General features: G+C 41.9%; 3 protein-coding genes and 2 long non-coding RNA genes across 7 annotated transcripts in view; 3 read left to right on the forward strand and 2 right to left on the reverse strand.

Moving 5' to 3' along the window:
- thada (THADA armadillo repeat containing) overlaps positions 1-14,522 on the forward strand; it is a 79,140-nt gene extending 64,618 nt beyond the window's left edge. The window contains exons 35-39 of one of the 2 annotated variants that reach the window (XM_052080978.1): positions 777-849; positions 2,326-2,473; positions 2,624-2,746; positions 13,236-13,411; positions 13,728-14,522. In XM_052080978.1, the coding sequence (XP_051936938.1) occupies positions 777-849; positions 2,326-2,473; positions 2,624-2,746; positions 13,236-13,411; positions 13,728-14,063 (856 nt within the window). In that variant the 3' untranslated portion in view covers positions 14,064-14,522. Of the gene's footprint in view, positions 1-776; positions 850-2,325; positions 2,474-2,623; positions 2,747-13,235; positions 13,412-13,727 lie in introns of those variants that run through there. The other variant, XM_052080980.1, reaches the window with a different exon arrangement.
- LOC127610703 (tumor-associated calcium signal transducer 2-like) overlaps positions 1-23,613 on the forward strand; it is a 248,813-nt gene that overhangs the window by 105,481 nt on the left and 119,719 nt on the right. The gene's annotated exons all lie outside the window — the stretch shown is intronic.
- On the reverse strand, positions 11,698-15,471 carry LOC127610730 (uncharacterized). The gene is made up of 3 exons (XR_007965000.1): positions 15,317-15,471; positions 12,057-14,042; positions 11,698-11,980 (listed from the first exon to the last, which is right to left on the reverse strand). It is a non-coding gene; the product is annotated as an uncharacterized LOC127610730 (long non-coding RNA).
- Positions 16,400-19,332, forward strand: zfp36l2 (zinc finger protein 36, C3H type-like 2). 2 transcript variants are annotated; one of them, XM_052081116.1, is made up of 2 exons: positions 16,400-16,551; positions 16,649-19,332. In XM_052081116.1, the coding sequence occupies exons 1-2, from the start codon at positions 16,459-16,461 to the stop codon at positions 17,828-17,830; spliced, it is 1,275 nt and encodes a 424-aa protein (XP_051937076.1). In that variant the 5' UTR covers positions 16,400-16,458; the 3' UTR covers positions 17,831-19,332. The 2 variants fall into 2 exon arrangements, with proteins under 2 accessions (XP_051937076.1, XP_051937078.1); XM_052081118.1 differs by having other exon boundaries at positions 16,652-19,332.
- The window catches only part of LOC127610756 (uncharacterized), a 95,402-nt gene continuing 91,859 nt past the window's right edge, over positions 20,071-23,613 (reverse strand). The window contains exon 2 of the long non-coding RNA XR_007965027.1: positions 20,071-20,285. This is a non-coding gene — a long non-coding RNA (uncharacterized LOC127610756). The remainder of the gene's footprint in view (positions 20,286-23,613) is intronic.

The raw sequence follows: 23,613 nt of genomic DNA on the forward strand, positions 1-23,613 counted from the left end.
ATTGACTCATTAACATTGAACTCTCTTGCCGCTGCTCTATTTCCGTGTTCAACTGCGTAACCTATCGCCTTAAGTTTGAACTCGGCGTTGTCAGCCTGTCTCGAGCAAGGAGCCCTTTTGGGGTCGAATTATTAATGACCATACACAAGGCGCATCGGAATTTAAGGCGCGCTGTGAGCTTTTAAGAAAATGGAAGGCTTTTAGGTGCGCCTTTTCGTGCGGAAAATACGGTATATGTGTACCGTCCGTATATACTTGACAGCGAACAGGGAAGTGGATTTCTTGCATGTGTCCTGTTAGGCAGCAGTGACTGCATGTGTCTCTTGCTCGCCCTGCGTGTGTGTGTGTGTGTGTGTCTCTTCCCTCTCCCCCCCTGCAAGATGATTGTCACCTGCTTGTTTTAACTGTTGATCAACGCCAAACTTGGAAGGAGACTTGTGGATGGTCGAACTAAGATCGATTGACATGCAACACAAGCATGGCAGGCGACTGATAATATCCTTATTTCGATATTAAGATAATTAATGTTCATATGTCAATTTCAATACGATAAAGATGTTTTGTCCAGCCCTGTCTCTACTGTAGTTCGAACATCCACGAACAAATGAGGGTGAAACCCCTTAAGATTCAATAATTCCTTCTGTAAGGACAGAAGGCTTGTGAAGAGCAGCAGTAAACAGAGGTGGTATCTCAAATATAGGACAAGACGTAGAAGTATGCTAAGTCCACTCATGTAAATCAATGTTCACTGACTGTAAAGTGTTTGTGTGTTTTAGTGTGGAGCTGTATTGTGCAGCCATGACACTGCTATCTCAACTGGTAATCCAGGTTGTAAACTCTGATCCAAAGGTAAAGTCTGATATAAAAGCATGACTACATTCATTGATAACTGTTTTTTTAACAACCTAATACATCGTGCTGGTTTCCATGAGTTAAAGTAACCACTTAGACCAAATTAATCAACATAAGAAATGTGATAAGATAATGAAAATTTCCTTTGTGCTTTTATAAACTTTTACATAAGATCGCCATGTTATGATGATCCCTGTTGACAAAAACATGTGAAAATAGTCTTATAGTGTATATTCATAGTATCAGTCACATGCACACCCAATTGCTAGTCCTTTTTTTTCCAAAAAGCTTTTTTGTTTTGTTTTGTTTTGTTCTGTTAATAGACCTTTTCTGTGTGTAAGTAAATTCTCAAAATCTTGCATTTGTACAGTGCAGGGCTCCAGATTATTATCATTATTTTTATTTTTCACTAGGGGTACAGTGAGCCCTAATCTAAAATTTTTAGGGTGGGAAAATTTACAGGCGCATGCTGTAAAAGGACTTGCTACGTAAATCCACATTTTCACTCTGACTTATAGTGTTAATGGATCTGAAGTGTGGAGAAGTTAATATAAAATTCCACTCTTTTGGGGCAGTCTGTAGCCCTGCGGTGCCAAGTTTCAATGATGGTCACAGAAATGGTTAGATTGCAGTAATTGCCTCTGAGGTTGTGCAGCATATTATTTCGAGCTGCGATCCACCATTCGTGTTGACAGTGATGAATGACTTCCGAATGGAATTGAATGGTTACTCCTTGTACTTTTCTGAAATAAAGGCCTCAAAATCCTATTTGAAAAACAAATGGTGAATGGAGTGCACTTATGTTGTGCTTTATTTACACCAGACGCTGCCCAAAGGGCTTCACAAAGCCTCACAATCGCCTATTTGAAAACTTTGAATCCGAGAGTACGCTATGATGTGCTTTGAAAGCCAGCTTCTACCTCCGGGAAAGGTTTTTTTAATGGCTTTCTGGAACAAGAATATCTCACTGTACTGCGGCCAAAGGTAGAACCCAGAGTGTTTTTTTGTGCATTTTTGTGCCTTAAATTCATCCATTAGCCGGTTAGTACTCAAAAGCAGCTCCACCTACATATCATGAATGCGCACTCCCCACAAACATACATTACGTATTACAAGCTCCCATTACATTCAATTCTGACAGTACATGCAACAATACTGCAAGATTCATTCTGATTCAACTCTGATTAAAGTTCTGATTAGCTTTTCAATGCAATTCACGCGCAACCCTAATGTTAAGGGTAGCATCATTTTTGTTTTCATTAGTTTAATTTTTTTTTTTTGTATTATGTTGGACCACAAAATTATAGTAATACCTGGTTTTCATTAGTTAATTTTCTGTATTTTTAAAAGTTATTGTTTCACGTTATTGTGACTTTTTCTGGAATAGTATCAACGGTTGTTTGATTCATTGAGTGACAGCCTATTTTACATGCATTTACATGCATGTCAATTTCCTAATGTCTTGTCATGCAGGCTGCAAGTATGACTTGCTTATCGCAGTGGGGGGCACTAGTGTGCTCATCCTGCAGTGAGGAGCAGCATGTGGAAGTTAAGCTGATGGTTGCCAAGGTGCTAGTGAACTCAACGGGCACGCTACTGACCAGCTCTTCGATGCCACTTGGTGAGTTCTTAAACATGAACCAACTTGAGTAAACTCATTTGAGATGGATATTGAAAGGGGTGTGAAATATTGGAAAGAAAAAATAAAAATAAAACCTTCCTGTTGGGTTGGTGTGTGTGTGTGTGTACATATGCATGTGTTTGTGTTCAGGTCTGGTCAGCACAGTGTCTCTGTGGAGCAGTCTGTTTATGCTGTTGCAGGATGAGGACCAGGAAGTTCGCAGTTCTGCCTCTGACTTCATTGCTAATGCACCAACTCATCTGATTCGTGCAGGTAGTATGCACACACTCAATGTTGAAATGAAAGAACCACTTGAAAGCATTTTTTCAACAGAGACTGTGCACTTGTCAGACATTGTTCCATGTTGATTTATAAATATTGTTATCTACTGCTGTTATAAAACAATATATGTATATGGCCGGTTGGGTCTCCAACGATAAAGTGATGGCTAGCTTGAAGCGCAGAAACATGTCAGCATGGCTTAGATTTGTTCTTGAGTTTACTGTTTGGTGCTTTGTCTTACTGTTTATTGTGCATGCTAAATCGCTCCATGTACAGCACTTTGTATGCCGCGATGGCTGTTTGAAAGTGCTCTATAAATACTGTTGACTTGACTTGACTTGACTAGTGTGTGTGTGCGTGTGCGTGGGTGCGTGCGTGCATTGGGCTGATCACCTGGATCACTTGTGCCGTATAACTGATTATTGTGATTTAATATTTGCATTGTCATTTATAACGCATTCAACTTTATTGATTTAAATGGATAGAATCATAACGGGAACATGCCATGAAACGTTGACATGTCTCACGTTCGGCAATATACGAGGTGCATTCCAATGCATGCAGACACTTCAAACTCAAACAGGAAAAAGTCCCTCTGTGCTGTCAACGTTAATAGCTACAAATATCCAAATAACGTGGGTTTTCTATCAATTCATAAAAGCTGACATACATTTCCCCATTGTGGGACGAATAAAGGATATCTTATCACCTCTTTTACTTCATTACAATCAATGGTCCATCGAGTCACTTACTGGATGTTACAATCCCTAGTGGTTGGGATGTCAAATGCTAAATAGTCAATGAGATTTTGTTCTCCCAAAAGGCTTAAATAATATCTTTTGATGCCCCAAGACTTTTGTAAATAGTTTTAAAATAATTAAACGTTTTCAAAATGTAATGAGTCTGATTATAGTATTTTGCTGGACTAATACAAATAAAACACATTTGAAGTTGTTTAGCTGTTTAATATTTTCCTTCCAAATAGTATTGGGGGTAGATACCCAGTATTGATGAAAATACCATTCACTTGCAGCGTGTGAGTTCTGCATGTGTACTGGCTGTATCCTACTTCAGGTCAGACAATGTCAGATAAGTTGTTAGCTAACAATTAGACACAACCGCAGAGGCTCGACAAAGATTGGGGTTTTCTTTCAAAGAGGGAGACAACAAAATGCAAATGATTAGTTTGTCTGAGATATTCCCCACTTTTCTATATTTAGATGTTGTTTGTACAATTTCATGTTAGTTCTACATTTAGTCTTGGTCATGCCACTTCCAAACTCGTATATGATCCTGAAAATATGGAATTGGATTCCAAACACGTGTGATACAAACAAAAGGAATGTTGAACTATAATGTGGTCGTCTTAATTGAATGTGTGACCAGGCCAGGAAAGTTACATTCCTCCAGTAAATGAGAAAGCACCAAAAACCCCAAAAGAAAGCGCATTGTACTGTCTGTAAAATAAAAACCCACAGAAACCTTGAATTGGAAATATATATATATATATATATATATATATATATATATATATATATATATATATATATATATATATATATATATATATAGTGTCACTCCACTTTTGAAGCCTAAATTGGTCTGACCTTTTTAAATCAGATGTGTACAAGTGCGTTTGAAGACATTTCTTTCAACAAAATTTACAGTGCATATAAAAACTCAACACACCACTTTCGCAATGGCAGTTTTTTGGAGAACTAAAAAGATGAGACCAAGCTGAGTCATTTCCACCTTTAATATGGCCTACCTGCATAACCTGTACAACTCAATTGAAAAACAAACCTAAGTTTCCAGTGACTGTCACGAGACACATCCTTAAATGGCAGTTTTCTGCTCACTACCCGACTTGTTAAATCCGAACCAAGTCCAAAGAAGTGACGTGGCACTTTTTTTTTCTTTATTCAACTCCCACTGTTGCAGGATCTCTGTGCTTGAAGCCATTGTCACGCTTGGCAGATACAATGACATCATCTGCAAACATTAATGCGATTTCTTCCATAGGCCATATTTATAGAATCATACTACATGTACATGTACGAGGGTATTTCCTGCGCTAGACCTCCTTTCAATTCGAAGTTCCTCTTTTTCTGCTACTACTGACTGTTAGTTGGCACATTTCATATGTCCCTCCACCTTGACTCAGGCACCAGTTCCATCAAAAAAAAATAAAAACAAACAAACAGAAAAATGCCTCCACCATGCTTCACTATTGCCATGATGTTCCTTTGGTGATTAGCAGTGTTGTGCTTCAGCCAAAAATACCTTTTGGAATTATGATCAAAAACGTTGGTTTCATCGCAACGTAACACACTTTCCCATACGTGTTTGGGAGATTATTTGGTTGTCTTTTGCCAAGTACTGCTGGGCTTGGATGTTTTTCTTTGTACAATACTATTGTATTACATCGTGATTTATAAAGCGCCTTCACAACATCTGCAACTGTAACAAGGTTCAACAAAATACTTGTACATTTAACATAAAATGACCGTAATGCAACAGAACACATGATGTCACACATTGACAATAACTGCTGTCGTAACAACTATTCCTACATACAGAGATGGCTTCCATCTTGCCACCATAGCCCAGACATGAAGAAGCTGGGAGATTGTTACATGTGCTAAACATGAAGTACTTGCCAGAAATAACTGCATCTACGTCACTGTTCCTGTTGTCCTCTTGGCAGCCACCATCACCAGTTGTCTTATTGTCCTTTCATCAATTTTGGAGGGACGTCCAGTTCTCGGTAATGTCACTGTTGTGCCATATTTTCTCCACTTGATGATGATCCTTTTTACCATGTTCCAAGTTCTATTCAATACCTTGGAAAAGTCTTCTGCTGACTATTACCTTTGAACAGTGAGATCCCTCTGATGCCGTAAAATCTGTCTGCTGACCATGGCTTGTGCTGCAACATGCGACTGCAAAAATTTCAGGGGGGAAAAAAAAAACACGAGAAGAGTTGAATCCCGCTTAATGTGAGTTTGAATGTCGACATGCCACGTTATAAGAGGGTGTGCACACTTTTGCAACCACATTATTCCTGTTGGTTAAATCCACCATGCAGAAGCAGTACTGCTTCACTTGGTTATTTCACTAAAACAGCACAAATTAAAACAGCCAACAGAGGTGAAGTCTATCCCAAGGCTCATGGTGATTTTCTTTTTATCTGTAACCTGGAAGTAACTGTAATGAGGTGACTCAGTCAGCCACTGCCCTGTTCCTTTCTACTGTATTTATTACCCCACTGGCACTTTTACCAAGCCCTCTGATCCTTTTCGCAAGCCTGTGATATCATTGAAGGAAGAATGTTTATCATATGGGAGATAAGCGTCTGGAAGCTAACAAGCCCTCTTACTCAGATAACCCTGAGCAAAAGAAATGTTTGATCTCAGTTGTCATTTGGCTTGTTCAATTTATCCAAAGGTTGTGTTTGTGCAATATATTCAACCCGTTCTTCAATTGTGGAGCAGTTTCACCATTGATATGTATGTCCAGGATGTGTAACTAGACCGATAGCATGCACTACAGTCTGGCAGTCTGAGAACCTTGCTTTAGGGCTCAAGGGCCACGCGTTGAAGAGCTGCCATTTGCACAAGACTTTTGGCAATCTGGTTTGATGTCAACATCGTTTTGGCAACGGAAAGACCACTTTTATTAAATAGGTCTCCAAGTATTGTTTAATACTTCGGACCGATCATGCGTCAATAGGGAACTTTTTAAAACATTGTTGGACAATAAAATGTTGGAAAGAAACTCCAGTCTTTACGACCTCATTCTCATGTGAATGTGTTCTTAGACTAGTTGCTGGAGAGTCAGCAGTTTCGCTTTTCTGATAAATTTGACCATATTCTCTTGAACAAGCTTTGCCAGGTTACAAAGAGACTCGGGATTCTGGACCGTAAATAACAATTTTCTTTTCGGAATGTTGAGCACAATGACTAAGCCCAATTACTGTTTGTGAGTTTGCATACGCGTTGACTACAAGTCGCAAGTGTGTGTGTGCCGGCTGTCTTGTTTACGTGTCTTTCCCATTCCCTGATGTTCTGCGGGTTTACTGTGTGGGTGTGGGGGTGTACGTGTGTGTACATGCGGTGTGTGTTGGTGTTTTATTACCTTACCTCAAGTGTCTGAGGTGTTAATTGTTTCAGAGGAGACAATGTTTCTTCCCCTTTGATATGGAGTACAGAGACAAATTCACCCCCCTCCCCTTTTCCCCCTTTAAAAAAAACCAAACAAAATCATTTCATGTAAAACCTTTTTGTTTGTGCTTGTGGAAGAGCATTGAAGACTTCAGATTTGTTGAAGTGATTCTTTCCCAGCACTTTTGAGACACAAAGGAGCTATTGTCCATGACTTGAAGAATTCTTAATCTCCAATTGAACCTTTTTTTCCCACACCAACACCCTCACCCATTCACCACCACTGCCTAAATACCTTATGGCTAATTGGGTCTGAAAACAAACTCTGCTCCCCCTCACCGGACCTCCGGCAATGACTGTGTTAAGAGTGCGAACAAAGGGATCACTTCATGTCGTACAGTATCTATCAGACATCTTATCAAAATGACAAAAGTGAATATGGCGATTATTGTAGAGCCTCGACTTGCCTTTGTAGTTTGCCATTTGTTTACAGCAACACCAATAAGACATTTTTGTGATGGTATGACAAATGAAAAGCACAGAATATTTTTGAAATAAGCAATGGTGCAAGAATGCACAGGAAAACGGCATCGCTTTACCACATTTTAATTGTGTGCAACCGATGTCGATGTTCGAATTAAGTAAATCCAAATGTTCTTCTTTTTCCCAGCGTACGTTGATGACAAATTGCTCTCACGCACGCCCACATTTAGCAGGCCATTCTGACCCAGTGAATTGTTATCAGACAGGCCGACCGAACAGCATAACCCACTTTGCTTATTGTAAAGCACCAAGTGCCTTTATGTCATATGACTTGTTCATCATCATGTCACTTCTTAGTTTAATTCATTAACAACCAGTGATTCAGCCGAATGATAGTGAAGGGCCCTTTAGCTAAGGGCATTCATTAAACAGACCTTGTTCTATTTCAGGAGGACACTCACCCAACTATTACACCAGCATCACAAATCTACCAGAAATGATTAAGTATATAGAGGCAAGTCACTCCACTCGACATTTCCTCAACATTTTCTCACACTGTCATTTACGTTTGAAAGTATCTGTCCTTATGTTTTCATGCCTCCGATCTCAGCATGTTTTAAATACAGTACAATATTGTAGTTCGGGAAGTAGTTTGCAAAGGCATTTTGGAAAGACATACTTCTCAGATTAACTACATGTTGTGTGTTCACAAGTCGTATCCAGAAATAGATTTCTCCTCTATAGATACAGTATAACAAGTGTGAAATCTGGGGGCGGGTGTGAATCGGAACACCGGTCACATTGGCCGATGTCGGATTGGTCTCGTGAAGCCTTAAAAGGACAATGGGTCCCCAAGGCCCGAAATAAGTGGTATTGCATCAAAATTACTTTGCAATATTTTGTGTCTCATTAAAACATTGAATAACAAAACTCTGACCCGAATACCGAGACATCCGTCAAAAGAAAATATTCGAAGAAAAAGAACTACTGAGATGGTCCCCAAATGCGTCGCTGGGCTCACTTCACATACGTGGCCAGCTAGAAGGTCAAGAAAGCTCATTGATATTTTTGCATTAGCAGCTAGCTAGCGTAAACACCTAACAAAGTCACTCATCATCTACTTCATGCCGACGAAGACACTACATGTCTCCAAGTATCGTACACAACAATGGATGATGAGAAAAGACAGCGCCGAGTTCAATGCTAACGACTGACATGGCTAGCGCATTTAACACCACAAAAAAGTGTTTGGCTGGACCCGCCACATAGCGGAGAACATCCAACTATGAACTTTGAACCTTCACTCAGTTACTTGAGATCAACCTGTGGGGGCGGGGGGGGGGGATAAGAAATAATTGCCACACAAAGTTAAGCAATCGCTCGTCAAATGAAATCATTGATTTGAAAAATAGCTCTCACAAAGAAAAAATATACATTTCCTGCCTTGGGTCCCGCTCAATATATTGCTGTCATTATAATTGTGATTCATAGGTGTAGTCTTATCACACTTTGTGCCACTTACATATTCACGCGGTGTTTAATTTTTAGGTGATTAATTTCTCATGTGAGAAAACGGTGTTGCTATCTGGCCCCTAATAGTACTTTGGCTCATAATGTTATGTAGTGTGTTGAAAAGTCCCTGGCAATCTCTAATAAAGCAATGCATGTCAAAATAACAAAAAGCCAATGTCCTTAAAAGGGAATAAATGGCCCATGTGCAGTGGTTGGGTCTTTAATCAAAGAAACACAAAATCAACTTGATTTCCTTTCTTGGTGTTGGCTTTCCTGGCATGATATGGCTTCCACAACATTTAGAAAGAAAATATGCCATGACCCTTTTAAGTATAATTGGATCTGCAACATGACCTTGATAAGAGGATGAAAACGCATGAATGGGTATACATACAACCTCTTTTTCACCCAAAAAAATGCATTGTTGCAGAGCGTCACATTTCTTCTTGAGCCCTGTTGAGTTTCCTCTTTAGGTTTCTGTTGACTTTTTTTTTTTCCTTTTTGGAAGTGACTTTTGCACTGCAGTGAGCTCACACCCGTCATTGTAACCTTATTGTCGTGGAGATTTTCACTCCTCTCTGGCGAGTGTTTCCTGTCGGTGTCAAGATTGTTCCATTTGGTCTACAATACTGTTCACCACCAACAACCAAAGGAAGTCGGAGCTGTAAAGAATGTGTTTTTGTTTCACACCTCTCTGTATCTCACACTTTAGCTTCCTGGTCTCTCTGCTCCAAAGTGGCTTGTGTGAGGTAGAACAAGTTTCTCGTGCGAATACCATTGTTGTTGGCTTGCTGACGTTACTTTACTGGTGAGATCTCTGGCATGTCACTTCCACTCTTATAAGGCAGTGTGTGTCGGAACCTTTTTTCACCAAATACTCAAAAAATATTAAAAATGAAATCTTCGCTCTCCAAGTACCACGAAAATCATAAATATTACCATACGGTAGCAGGTTAAGTATTCAACATAGGTTAAGAAATATAATGCAGTTGAAATCTAACATTGTACTTAAATATAGCAGAAAATAACCCAACATAAATAATGATTACGGTACATTAAAATGTAGTGCACGTAAAAAGGGAAAAAAGTCACTGTATTATGCACCGTTTAAACTTTCAATTCACTAATTTGTTTATTTTTTAATGGGCTGGGGCGTATGTGTGTGGTGTGCCACTTGAGTTTCCCAACACTCTTCTCCCATGACCACATTTTAAATCGCTGTATGTTTACGTCCAGCGATTCAGGGATTTATTTTCTTCACGTTTTTCAAAATGATCACATTCTAATGGTGTTAAAGCAAATATCATTTCCCAAAGACTTCCCAAAATACTGTACATTTACATACAGTGTCAGTGGCTGCTTTCACACTGCCTTAACTGCAAATTGCTGCAGTATATATTGCACACAGCATGCCATTTGTAACCGCATGTGTATGTTAGGACCACTGTGTGTGTGTGTGTTTTTTTTTACACATACAAAGTACATATACAGTATGTGTTTAAGTCATGAACAAGTGAACTAGCCAACCAGGGTAATTACTCTGACCAGTTGTCCCTGCCGTCTAGTCAACGATTCTTATACAGGTGGAAAAATTGCTGTCAGGATCTAACTGGTGAGCATACCACAAGGCCTCTCACCAACAACCTGACATTTAGTACACCAGGCCACTCACAGTCTTGGACTTAGTTCTTCTTTCCCTCCCTTATGCTCCTTTTTATGTCTCTCCCCACACCTCGGGGCAATATCTGGTTCCTTATAAAATTGTTGGTAGCCTTAATGTCAAAGACAGAAGAACCCACTTTAAAAAAAAAAAAATCTGATTATAAAAATGCAGTGCCTGTCTTTTTAGAAAAAAATATTTATTTATTTTTACCAGAAGTGTATTATGATAATTGCATTCACGTGTTTAGATGGTAAATAAAAATACTTTGCATGTAGTAAAGTAATTTGCATATTTACTGTACGAATTTCCTCTAACAATCACAACCCTCTGTAACAGTTCATCAGTCTACTGGCAATACATCCTACTGAAAATAGTAGTAGAGTTTGGTTTATATGTAAAGCAATTTAAGTAACAACAAGCCAAAGTCTCTTAGAAGGAAACAAAAGAAGTTGGTTTTTGTTGTTGTGTTTTAATTGTCAGCTGCACCCTAGGGTTCAGCTATTTAACACTTGCCACATGGAGCTCAAGGTTACATTTTCCTCTTACAGTCATGCTTAAATCGCAAGCAGACTACACAGTATATTGTAGTTGAAAGGCAGCAATACACACGCATCTCAGCCAATTCCATTCCTTCATTAAGTAAAGATGCAAGTAAAGATTTTAAATCTTTTCAATGCAAGACAAATATACACGACAGAACAAGCAGCTCGTATGCCTGCATACAATACCCCCAACACACACAAACACACAGATACAGTCACCCAACACTCATGGCATGAAAGACAATCTCCTTGAGAAACAAGTATTTAACGCCAAAAGCTTAAAGAAGGAAATCACATTATGAGGTGCAGGGGGAAAAATGCAGGCAGGCATTCTGAGCCTTTATGTTTGGAGGAAGGGCTGCTGGTAAGTGGACTGGGCTGTCCCTGAGAAGAGGTGGCTTCTTGCTAAAGAAAAGAATTTGTCACCCAAGCTCTTAACTGCTAAATCTCCTCTAATACTGTACAATCAGCGGCCTGTAATGTTCACAGACTGCGTCTCTCCCCATGCTTAGACTTCAGACTCTGATTTGATGCCTCTTTTCTCAAGAGGAAAATCAATGTGGGTTTCCCATCACTGTGTTTCTTGTACTGTATGTGTGCTGATGGGGGGAGGGATGGGGTAGGGGGTTGTAAACTTTTATGCACCCCCACACGCCCTCCTCTAGTTCCCATAGTGCTAGTGTTTGAGTTGTGACTTTGCAAAGCTTTTGATGTCTGTGCTGTTATCCAGGTGTCAACTGCATGGAAGATGGTCAAGGTGGGAAAACAAAAACAATAACTTCCACTCACGCAGTGTGGCTGAAACGGTACCGTGGTCATCTTCAGTGGTCCAATCCTCAAACATTTCCGGAATACAGTGGTACTTTCTTAACAGTGTGTAAACACACAAGTTGGTGACTTTCTATGGTAGCCTTAATGCATCATTGCTGTGTGAATACCAGCGTGACTATATAAAGGTAAAGTTTAAGTCCAGCTATTTTACCATCTACATGACACAAATTCTCACAATTAGTGAAGTGATTCAGCAACGTTTGATGCATGCCAACACCGTCCCCTTGATTATCTTCCAACTCTGAACTCATGAATTACCTAACTATGGAAATCTTTGTATATGTACTTGCATTTTGTTGATACATTTGCAGAACTTCAAAAGTGTATTAAATATGTTTTGTTTTTGATCAATATTTGAAGCTGCCGTTGCATCCAGCTGTTGATTGGTTCACATTTCTAAACAATAGGAAAACACAGTCAAGACTTACAATGGAATGATCTTGATTAAATCTTATTCCTGTCAGGTTCTTAAGAGTGAGTGCATATGGAGAGGCTTTTGATTGTGCCATTTTCATCGGTTAAAGTGGGCATCAGTAGATATGTTGACATAATGTTGCTGATTGAGCGCAAGTTTTGGACATTATATGCAGTGCACATTGAGTGATTGAGACAAATTGTGTCCAGTTGTTCCACTGACGTCATACCAAGCTACAGGGGGTGTTGGTTGATTTGTCCATATTGGTTCAAGAGTCATTATTTTCTGATTTCTCCAAAACAAATTGGGAAAAAATGGTAATGCAAGCTAATTTTATTTTCCTGATCAAAAAAATACATCAGAGAATTGTTGACTGGAAAATGAGCCGTCCTGGCCACATAATCCCTTTCACCAATATAAATCAAACATTTCTTTTGAATTATGGTTCATTTTTTTAAGACAACTAAAAAAGGCCTGGACAAAGGTGGTAGTACCTCTAGAAGTAGTAATAAAGTAATATACATTCCAAATGATCTTCCAGCTTTTGGTTGAAGAGCTTAATTTTCTTTTCCCTGAACCTGTTTAGCTCATAATGAAGTTATGTGTACTATTTGAATGCAAGGTCTTCTGGCCCTGCCTAAAGGTGAAACCTTTATTACAACAAGCATGTATCAACGCGCAGGTAAAGGTCACGCTTGAAATCAAAACTTGAGCCTTGAGAATGAGCTGGGGGTGGAAAAACGTGACCCAAACACATGCACCGGTTTTCAATTCTTACCAAGGCAATTACAGATCATGCCAGAATCTTGTTAAATGACTCCTGTCAACCAATTGTGACATATTTCAATGTCCCCGACTTTTGGTTCAACAGATGTTGCAGGCGTGACGGTGTGTCCCCCCGTGGCCTTGGACGTTGGTGTGAGTCTCTTGTGTCGCCTCTTCAAACTGTGGAAGCAGGTACCAGCAGGCGTCCTCGCTCTGACAGAGTGGCTGCTGGGAGCAGAAGAAGGCAACGAGGAGGCATGTCAAGATGATGCCTCCAGTCTGGTAAAAAATTATAATAATAATCATTTCTTTATCAATTTAGGTGGAATGTCTCCATCAAGTAATACAGTAGTTGATTGGATTGAAGAGCTTGTTCAGAGCAGCTCAGCCCCTCCCTTCACTCTTTTGATTTTAGTGTCTGCAGATTTGCTGCCTCATTTGTCCCCGTTCTGCCTTTTGGCTTGTTCTGCACCTTTGTGCATGTGACTAAAGACACAAATATGTGCGACTGTTTGTCAATATGTGCTGGACGTGTTAAAAACCCGTGGAGGTTGCTTGTGTCATCGTGCTCATGGACCAATTTGTTTTGATTGAATAGGATGAAGAGGATTTCCTGTTTGAAAAGGGCAACCTTAACCTGTGGGCCGAGCCAGTGGAGTGGGTGACGCTGCTTCACAGACACCTCATTTCCCTCATTCTTAGCTCCCAGCAGACTAAAGACTCAGGACGTACCGACCAGGAGCAGGCTCAACAAATTGACACATTGGCCTTCAAGGCCCGAGCCAAACTGTTGAGCTCCAATCAAGCCCTGGATTCCCTCCCAGTCCTGCCCCAGTTCTCCTGCCCCATGGAACACGCCCGACTGGTACTGCAGCAGCAGAGGGCCACTCTGGCTCTGGATGTGCTGGACACCCTGAGAGGGGAAATTGAATAATATTGCAACGGTGGAAAAATCGGGACACACATTTTCTGGCGTGATCATGAAAGTGACACCTCACAAAGTGTTTTTAATCATCATATTTTTATCATCTGCTTTCCTCTTCTAGATTTTTACTTTTTTGCCTGTTGTTAGTTGATGTCTGAAATTAACCATTTTGAGAGATAAATTTGGAGCGTCTGAAGTCACACATTGCAAGTTTACTTTGACTGACTGGACTTTCCTTGTGTTTAATAATCCATCCAATTGGACTTTGTTCTGTCCTTCCCTTACATAATGTAGAGGACAGCACAATAGACTATGCTGTCTGTATACATGTGTGCCTGTGTGTCTTCACGGTGGTCGCATACACATTAACCCTTCTCCCTCCCCGGTATCCATGTTCCTTGTTACGGTAAACCTGACGTAATGTTTTGGAACTGCTCAACACGCCCCAATAAAAAGAGAGCTGTCTGATTTGGAGCGGTTCCTGTGAACAAGAACACATTCAATGGATTTCTCAAGAAATTCACCATGACTGTCCTTTAATTACCGGTAAACTGTTTATCTCGACGGCAGAGAGTAAATGGGGCAAATGGTCGTGGAGCAGCTTGGAGCCTATTTTTAGGGTGCTTATAGTAGATTCCAAACTCTTATGTCATTTTTTTCCCTTGCCTGTTTTCTCTTTCCTTCACCTCTCTCCCTCCATCAACTCTTGAGAGAATATTAAATCATGTCAGAGACTGAAAAATAACGATGTATTTTTAGATCCTATTTTGCAATTATGGTCCTAAATTAAAAGGCTATAATGGTTACTGGTGTTGCAGAAACCAGTAATTTCTGGTAGCGCGCTGTGCATTTTACACCCAGTCGTATCTATTCCCTACCAACTGAGAGAGGTTCCTCTGTGTTTTGTGAAATGGACATTTCATGATGATCATTCAGTAATTCATCTTCTTAGGGTGTTGGCTTTGGAACCGGAGGGTCACAGTTCGAGTGGCAACTATCGAAGTTCGAGAGGTGTTTGTTTGCTTCCTGACTACCGTAGTGGTTCTGAACTGCTCCAGATGATGTGGTATATTGCATTTTTGGATAGAATCGGTCCCTAATGAAGACCCGGGTACCAAATGCACAGCCAGCTGTCACAGTAGGGCGACATCATGTTGAGACATGAGGCAGATTATTGCTGTCTTCATGCTGAACAAGATCATATTTGAGTTTAACAACACACGCACAAAAAAATAGTGTCGGGGTTTGTCGCCGTACAATACCTTGCTCAGCAGGGGACGCACTGGTTTATTTGATGTCATTTCCCAACACCCTCTCTAGGGGGCAGTGTTACACTGTTGTTTCACCTCGAAACCACATTCCTTCACTCCTGTGCTCAGACTCTGAAAAACAAGTTTGAAGAAGGGAGACCGCTGGGGGGAAGGGGAGTTCTTAACCACAGTCGTTCTTTTATTTTTACTGAACTGTAGGAATCACAGATGCCCGTACTGCATTTTAGTATTAAAAGTTACTGTGCGGAAAATACAAAAGTCGGTCTTGTCGTTAGTTCTGACGGTCAAATTCGCCCATAGATTGAAATAGGCTGCCGTTACCCTCTTTCGTGGATTATGCAACGGATAAATGCTAAAATTTGCCCTGCACTCTGCCTGGACTCCCTCCGTTCATACTTGCGGTCTCACCCTATCCACAGGGAAAGAGCGCAAGGGTGAGGCAGTTTCCTTCCATTACAAATGCATGCGCATGCTTCCAAATCAATTGGGGGGGGGGGGGGCATTTATGCTGGTTAAAACCCCACAGGTTTGCAGGAAGGCTATATGTGTGAGGATACATTTCCTATAATCCCGATCGGAGCTCCCTAGAATTAAGGAGGAAGATGTGGTGGTTTCAATTGAAGTCTAATCTCCCTTAATTTGGATGTGGCGTGTGTTTGAAACAGCAAAACAAAACAACATAAAAAAAACTTGAGAGTTGTGATGATGGACGGTGAAGGGGCGTGGCTTTGGGGTTGAATTTCAAGGCGTGGTGTCAAAGAATAGGCGACCAACCGGTGAATGGATGTTTTTTTTCTCAAATGAGAAGACGGAAAAGAGGAGGCGGCTCAGGCCAAAGTTTTCTACGACTTAGTTCACGTCGCCCCTCCCCGGCCACCGGCAGGCATTTATAGTCGGCAAAAAGGGGCTTGAGCCCGCAGTGAAGTACTTTTGGCTCAACGCTTCTTCAGGGGAGGAATCACATCCATCTACTACTCAACAACACAAAAAAGAAATCCCCGTTCTCGTTTGCCTTCGTCGGTTATAAAGTCCGCTGGCTGTTTTGAAGCAACTTTCCAGATCATTTTCCCTCAACCAAAAAGCAGTCGTGGCACAAACCAGCGCTCGTCGCAGTGCAGCCTGCTCGTTCCTCCATGAAAGAAGGAGTGCACCAGCAAATTTGGGGAAACGACGACATGTCTGCGACCGTCTTGTCCGCCTTCTACGACATGGACATTCTTTACAAGGTACAGCTGCTCGCTTGATTAGGAATGAATGCATGTAGCAACGCAATGCCATGTGAGTGGAGTGCATCGCTAACACGTCGGCCGTTCTCTCCCGCAGCAGGATAAAAGCACGAACATGAACGCCCTTCACATCAACAGCATGCTGGACAAGAAGGCGGTCGGAGCCCCGGTTACCTCTGCGGGCTCCTGTGGCCCCTTCGCGCCGGGATTTTTCCGTCGGAACTCCACCAGCAACGCGGAGGCAATGAACAACGGCAACAAGTACACCATGAGCTCCTCTTACAGCAGCCTGAAGGAGAACACGCCGAGCGGAACGACCACTCTCATGAACAAGGAAAACAAGTTCCGCGACCGCGCGTACAGCGAGAGCGGAGAGCGGGCCGTGCTGCAGCAGAAGGCCGGCTCTCAGATCAACTCCACCCGCTACAAGACCGAGCTGTGTCGGCCATTCGAGGAGAACGGCTCGTGCAAGTACGGCGAGAAGTGTCAGTTCGCCCACGGCTACCACGAGCTCAGGAGCTTGTCCCGCCACCCCAAGTACAAAACGGAGCCGTGCCGCACGTTCCACACCATCGGCTTCTGCCCCTACGGTCCCCGGTGCCACTTTATCCACAACGCCGACGAGCGCCGGCCCGCTCCGAGCGCCAATGCCAACGTGCAGGCGGGGGAGCCCCGCGGCTACGGCCAAAGGGACATCCTCCCCGCTCCTCAGCAGCAGCTCTGTTACACCCAGAGGGACAGACCAAAGCTTCACCACAGCCTTAGCTTCTCCGGCTTCTCCAGCCACCACGGCCTGGACTCCCCGCTGCTGGAAAGCCCCACGTCGCGGACCCCGCCGCCGCTCGCCTCCTCCTGCATGTCCTCGTCCAGCTTCTACGACGACGTGCTGTCGCCGAACTCCATGTCTTGCATCAACAGTGCCTTCAACTTCCCCGGGCAAGACTTAAAGACTTTGCTGGCCCCGCTGGCCGTGCATACCTCCGGCGGCTACTCCAACAACCACTCGGCCGGCGGCCCCCACTACGGGGGCGTGCAGGGCGGCATGTGCCCCCCGTCACCTCCCACATACAACATGAGCCACTTGCAGACTCTGCGCCGTCTCAGCGAGTCACCGGTGTTCGAGCCTCCCCCCAGCCCCCCGGACTCTCTCTCAGACAGAGAGAGCTACGCCAGCGGGTCCCTCAGCTCCTCCGGGAGCCTTAGCGGCTCCGAGTCGCCCAGTCTGGACGCTGGGAGACGTTTGCCAATCTTCAGCAGGCTGTCGATTTCAGATGACTGAGCGTGTCTTTTTTTTTCTTCTGTGTAGTGGATTATGTCAGCAGCTTCCACCTTGCTAAAGTGCCTTTGAGCAGCAAGACATTTATTTCTACCAGCTGAAGAGGTGGTGGCCCTGCTCTGACCTCCCTGGTGGGGGGCAAGTGGGGAAAGTTCCACCCACGGGGATCAATAAGTGTCCTTGACCTGGCATTAGATTATAATGTGTGTGTGTTTTCTGTAATATAGCTGTATCAAAAGTTTAGATAGCCAACAGAAGGCATTCCATCAGTGCCTTGCCCAAGGGCTCATGCCAGCCTTTCTTCCCTGTTTTTTTTAATTAATTGTTTTTGTTATTGCTCTATCAGGCGAGTCAGACTTTTCCTGGGATTAGATGACTTGACAAGACGAAGAGACTGTAAAAGCGAGTCGATTTCCTCCTATCCTGCCAAGAATATGCCTTGACTCAAAGTAACATTTTTTTCCGTTTTCAAAGTGCTTGGTTTTTTTTTTCCTTCTCCTCTGAAAAGCTTCAACTTCCATTCCATATGTCTTCTCACAGCGCTACCCAGTGGTTAGGTTGGTTAGTGTGGCTTGTTGCTTGGTTGAAAATGCATTCTTGAGTTGGGTTTGTTTGGGGAAATCACTGCTGATGGTTGAATATATCTATTTTTTTTAGCTGTTTGAGTGATTTGCATAGCGGTGCATAACTGGCTATGGACTATTTAACTTATTTATTATCTTGTGAAACAAGTATAGGCTACATTGGTAATTTGTGTCCATACTATATTTATCAAGTATGATGAAGCAATAGATCTATATTCTTTTATGTTTAAATTATGATCGCCATTATTAATCTGCATAAAGTGGAGTGTATGTTCTTTTTCACAGTAATATATATTGTTTTCTCCTTTTTTTGTAACTTCACTTGGTTATTTTTTATTGTAAATGAGTAAAAAAAATCTTAATTTAAGAAAACGTATGTGATATTTATTTCATTAATTTTGTTTCCTTGTTTACGTTTATTAAAGTTTGCATAATTGCTGTTTTGCTTCTGAGCTTGTGTCAATGCTGTAGAAGGCTTTTTTTCCCTTCTGAGAATCCTTATTTAGATGATTCTGTAGAATGTAAACGGTGTGGTTGTATAGACCGTCCAAACCTTGTTTTATTTAGATCAGCGACAAAGAATCCAAGTCAATAAATTTAACCAAAAAGTATTTTTTTTTCTTATTTTCCTTTGCACGAGGTCACACTGTGATTCCAGCCACGTGCTTAAGAATGTAGCAATCCCAAGTGCCCCAGTATTATTGTGTAGTGCCTATGGGGCTCACCAACATGACATGCCTTTAAAATTAACCAAATAAAGTATTTTTTTTCTTACATGGCATCTTTTATACACAGGTTCAAATGAATGTAGTTTTTGGATTCTATTTTTAACTAAAGGTTGTTACCACTCAGATACTCTGACAACAACAGCCATAACCTCTCTTAGACCACGTTCCACTTCATTTGATTTTTTATTTTTTTCCTATTTGCGCAGCTTTTGTCTTTTGGTATCAAAATCTAGTCTGAGTGTTGCTGCAGAGGGAAGTGGTTGAACATGTCTGGTTTGTACATAGTAGGTACAGGGGGATGCACACTATGTACTTTTGACTACTTTATCAGAAGTAAAGCTTTTTGAATGTAACTAAATGGACAAAAAGACAACGAGAGTTGTTTATTTTTCGGGGAGTCAGTTCACTACAAATTGAGTGTGAGACTGTTAATTTTGTACTGTACATTTTTATTGTAGATCTCCCAATAAAAGAAAAAAAAGTTACAGACATGTTTGTTTTTGCAGTCATTTGACAATTGGGCGCATTTTGACTTGATCTGTTGCAAACATGAACGCATACGGAATATTACAACAACGGCACTTCAGTTTAGAAGAAAAAAAAAACAGCCTGGAGACAATTCAAAATGAATCCAGAACACCACAAAGCCTCTGCTGGCCTGCGTCATTTCGAGCCTGAGGTTCTGCTTCTCAGTACACACTACATTCAACAAGCACACACTTGTCATTGCGAGACACAAATGCATTTACAAACCAAAGGGAGAGGAACTTAATGCAGATGTGATCTGCAACCTCATGAGCATGGCTGGAAACATTATCCCATGAAGCAAATAGCTGCAGGAAATGCGCCAGCTGACATCAGCTGCATTTTTTTTTAACTTCACAGTTTTGTTTCTTACTGTGAGACGTCTCCACTTAAACTTTTTTGGGGGGAGTTTACAGTGGGGGTAGAAGTTCACTACGCTATAGTGACAGGTGTTTTGGGCATGTCCAGGAATAGGAGGAGCCCCCGGGGTAGATCGAGGACAAGCTGGAGGGATTGCTTATGTTGCACAGTTTTAGAAGGCTTCCTTATCTCCTGGTTTAATTAGAGGAGGTGGCTGGAGACAGAGAAGCACGCGGGCATCTGGACTCCCGCCCCTGCAACCTGGACCCACATAAGTGGAGAAAAAGAAAAGTGAGCATTTTCATCCTGTATTTTGCTTTGGTCGTGTCGCTAAACGGAAGAATCATTACATTAAAAAGATGGTGAAGATAACTAATAAACACAGTTGGATACCGAGTATCAATTCGACAAGGTGATGTCGCTTTAAGTTTTTTGTAAACAGTGGACCCCCTGTATTTACAATCATGTCAAGTCCTCAAATACATTTGAGCCCCTAATAAATGATGTCTTCTACATAAAATGTGTCATTTTTTAAGAACTGTAATGGTTTTGAGAAAGCTCTTAAATTAAAGATGATAATCTATACATCAATCTACATTTTATTTCGATTCCATTCTGATGATGTAGAAAGGAAACAGATAACCAATAACCATCAGTAACTTCAACCGGTGACTTTTTTAAAACGATTCTCATGTCTAGACAACATTCTAATCTCTGGCCTATATACCGAGTCGGACCACATTGGCCGGGCTAATTTTCCAGGAAAAGAATACTGTAAGTCTTTTCTTCACTCTGTGAAGTTATCAGTGGTAGCATAGGCATTAAGAAAATAAGAGGCCCAGGAGTCATGCAGCGCCTGGAGTTCACGCCAAGATAAGGTGGGCTGATAAAGGCCCTGGCAAATATTTACCGTGTCCTCAGTATTTCATAATGAAGTGTGTTTATCAGAGCAGAGCCAAGGGGGCTGCACAATGCTTTGGGTTGTGCCAAGTAGGATACCTGTGGCTAAGTGTGTGTGTGTGTGTGTGTGAGTCTCCCTAATAAAATGTAGTTAGTGGTTCAATGTGCCAATCACTAAACCTACACGTTATGTATGATGAAGTGTTTTATACATGTCAGCTCTGTCAACGATAAGCTCTCGCTCCACATGTAGCCATGTTTTGTGTGCATGCTTGGGGTCTTACTGGTTAATGAGTCTGGAGCTGCCACAATGAAAGGAAATTCTCTGACTTGTGATTAGGGCAGGAAGAACACTGGTTCCTGGCCACCACCCATTTCCACCTCTTCTGTGTCTTGGGTTTTTTCCTTCACCGTCAGTTTCCTTTCTCCTCTGTAGTGGTGGCCAGCGAAGTTACTATTTGTGTTCAACTGCCGCATTGGGAAGCTCAGCTCGTCCTGGTATTGTTTTGGGCATGCTCAGGGCCGACCTGAGGTCAGACAGTAATTGCTCATACTTTCTCGACGTTGTTTTGGCCTCCGATGTTACCCCAGATGGGTGGAGGATTGCCAACTACAAATTGGACGACAAATACTGTAGACTACTAAAGTGACACCAAGCACCCGATAAGGTCCGATTCTGCTGTTTGATTTATATTTCCATCGGGTTTAGTTTTCTTTTCAGTGGAAATGCACAACAATCTATTTTCCCTTTTCTAATGAGGTTATTTATTATGGCAATAAAACATTCCCTCTGTTCGGAATGCGGTGAAGTTGCCTCACTGCACGAAAAAAAAAAAACTCGAAAAAAATGCAGCAAAGGTGAGTCAAGGTGAGCAGGGGCTTGTGGATGTTGAGAAGGTCATCTTGTTTGCCCGCTGCAGAGATTGGGGGCGACTGGGTGAGGCTGATCCATTTCAACGGCCGCTGCTTGGCTCTCTGTGTTCCTCTCCCCTTGACGCCTGCCAGCTTGTAAATATTTACAAAGCATCTTGTGAGGGGCCTGAGTGTTTACTGCCAATGTTTGTGGCTCCTCAGCAAGTGTCTGTGTGGATGGAGGGAGGGGTTCCACGATGTGTCAAGCTTAAAAAAAAAAGGAAAAAAATGTATCGGATGAGGTACTTCCCTTGGTCTGTACTGTTTACTAACACTGGGCTTTGGCCGGCTCCCTCCTCTGACCCCCCTCAAGTGACAGAAACTTGCAGGAAGTGTTTGTTTGAGTTGCCCCACTGTGTATAAAAGCACTGACATCATGTTTTTGCAGACAGGATATTATCATAAAACAGATTTGCTGCGTTCCCTGACAAATGTAAACAATACCGTGTGTTAATACTAATAACTCAACGCAGCTTGTACCCGTTTCAGGCATAGCATTATTCGAATAAGTTTTTAGATTGTTGGACTTGAGGTTGATGTGAGTGCGGGGGCAACAGTTTCACTGTGCTTGGCTGTATTAGTACAGAGGTCATGATATTCTTGACTGCAGCTCTGGTGATCATGATAAACTTTACAGAGCAAAAACTCTGAATACACGCAGAGGCCTATCATTCCTCACCAATGTAAAATGTTTCAAAAGTTAGCATGAATTGACTGCTTTGCATAAGACACGCTTGTAGAATGCTGAAATAAAGAGAAATAAAAACACAAAACCCCATATTTTTTAGATCTCCTTTCCTGTTACGTTTTTATTTTAAAGGAAATTTGTGATGGACTCAATACTAGTCCAAGATGTTACCCACCTCTCGTCGAAAGTCAGCTTACGAGGACCCCCCAAAAAATGGAGGCATAATAAAAGAAAAAACATAAACAGGCGATAAACATCATTCAGAGAAAATGTTCACATAAATAAGTTAATTATACTATAATTAGTGATAACATCATAATTAGTTGATGGTTGGCGCTCGATTCAGCTTTTCCACCCTCCACTTATGTCGGCCATCATTTCTATGAAACCATATAACATTGAGCAGAACATACAAGATCAGCGTGACTGACCAATATTAGGCCCTAAAAGCAGCTCACCAGCTCAGAGAAATTGCATGACTCATGAATTGCACTTTTCATTGGTTGCTGTAATGAGGTGCTGATATTCTTCCATGCCCTGAGTTTCCAAAATGCCTAAAATATTAGCCAGCAACACTTGTGTGCATCATCCATCCACCCATGCCTCCCTCCATACGATATGTTGATCAGCAACTATCTAGTGGCATTTTGTCATTCATTGAGGCAAATATGGCGGCTGTATATGGTCCAGGTGGGAGGGGGTAGACGGAACAGGAACATAGATGCCTGTAGACGCAGGCTTGCCTCGGGCTGCGTTGTTTGAGAGATGCAGCTGTAAAATGTAACATGTCCCGTCTAGTTGAGTAAAGGAGCTTTACTTAGTCCAGGCGTGGTCTTCAAACACGTGATTGACGACCCAGCTCAGACGGCGATATGGAACTAACTGTGAGGTGAGAGGCTGGCGAGCCGTTTCTGCGTGGCCTACTTAAACTCCCTCGCCCAATCCAGCTCAAGATATCAGTAGCCTCACATGAGGCGAAGAAGGCCGTGGTGAATGAAGCTTTATGGTCAGCGTTGCAGAGGAAAGCACAGAGAGAAATAAATCAGGGCTATAGCATCGTTTTGTGGTGTTTATTTGGCAAATATATCG

This window comes from Hippocampus zosterae, chromosome 11 (genome assembly GCF_025434085.1).
Source record: "Hippocampus zosterae strain Florida chromosome 11, ASM2543408v3, whole genome shotgun sequence".
NCBI lineage: Eukaryota > Metazoa > Chordata > Actinopteri > Syngnathiformes > Syngnathidae > Hippocampus > Hippocampus zosterae.

Coding starts and splice junctions, on each gene's coding strand:
- zfp36l2 (XM_052081116.1), top strand. CDS start 16,459: ATGAAAGAAGGAGTGCACCAGCAAATTTGGGGAAACGACGACATGTCT. Junction 16,552..16,648: donor ACATGGACATTCTTTACAAG/GTACAGCTGCTC, acceptor TCTCTCCCGCAG/CAGGATAAAAGCACGAACAT.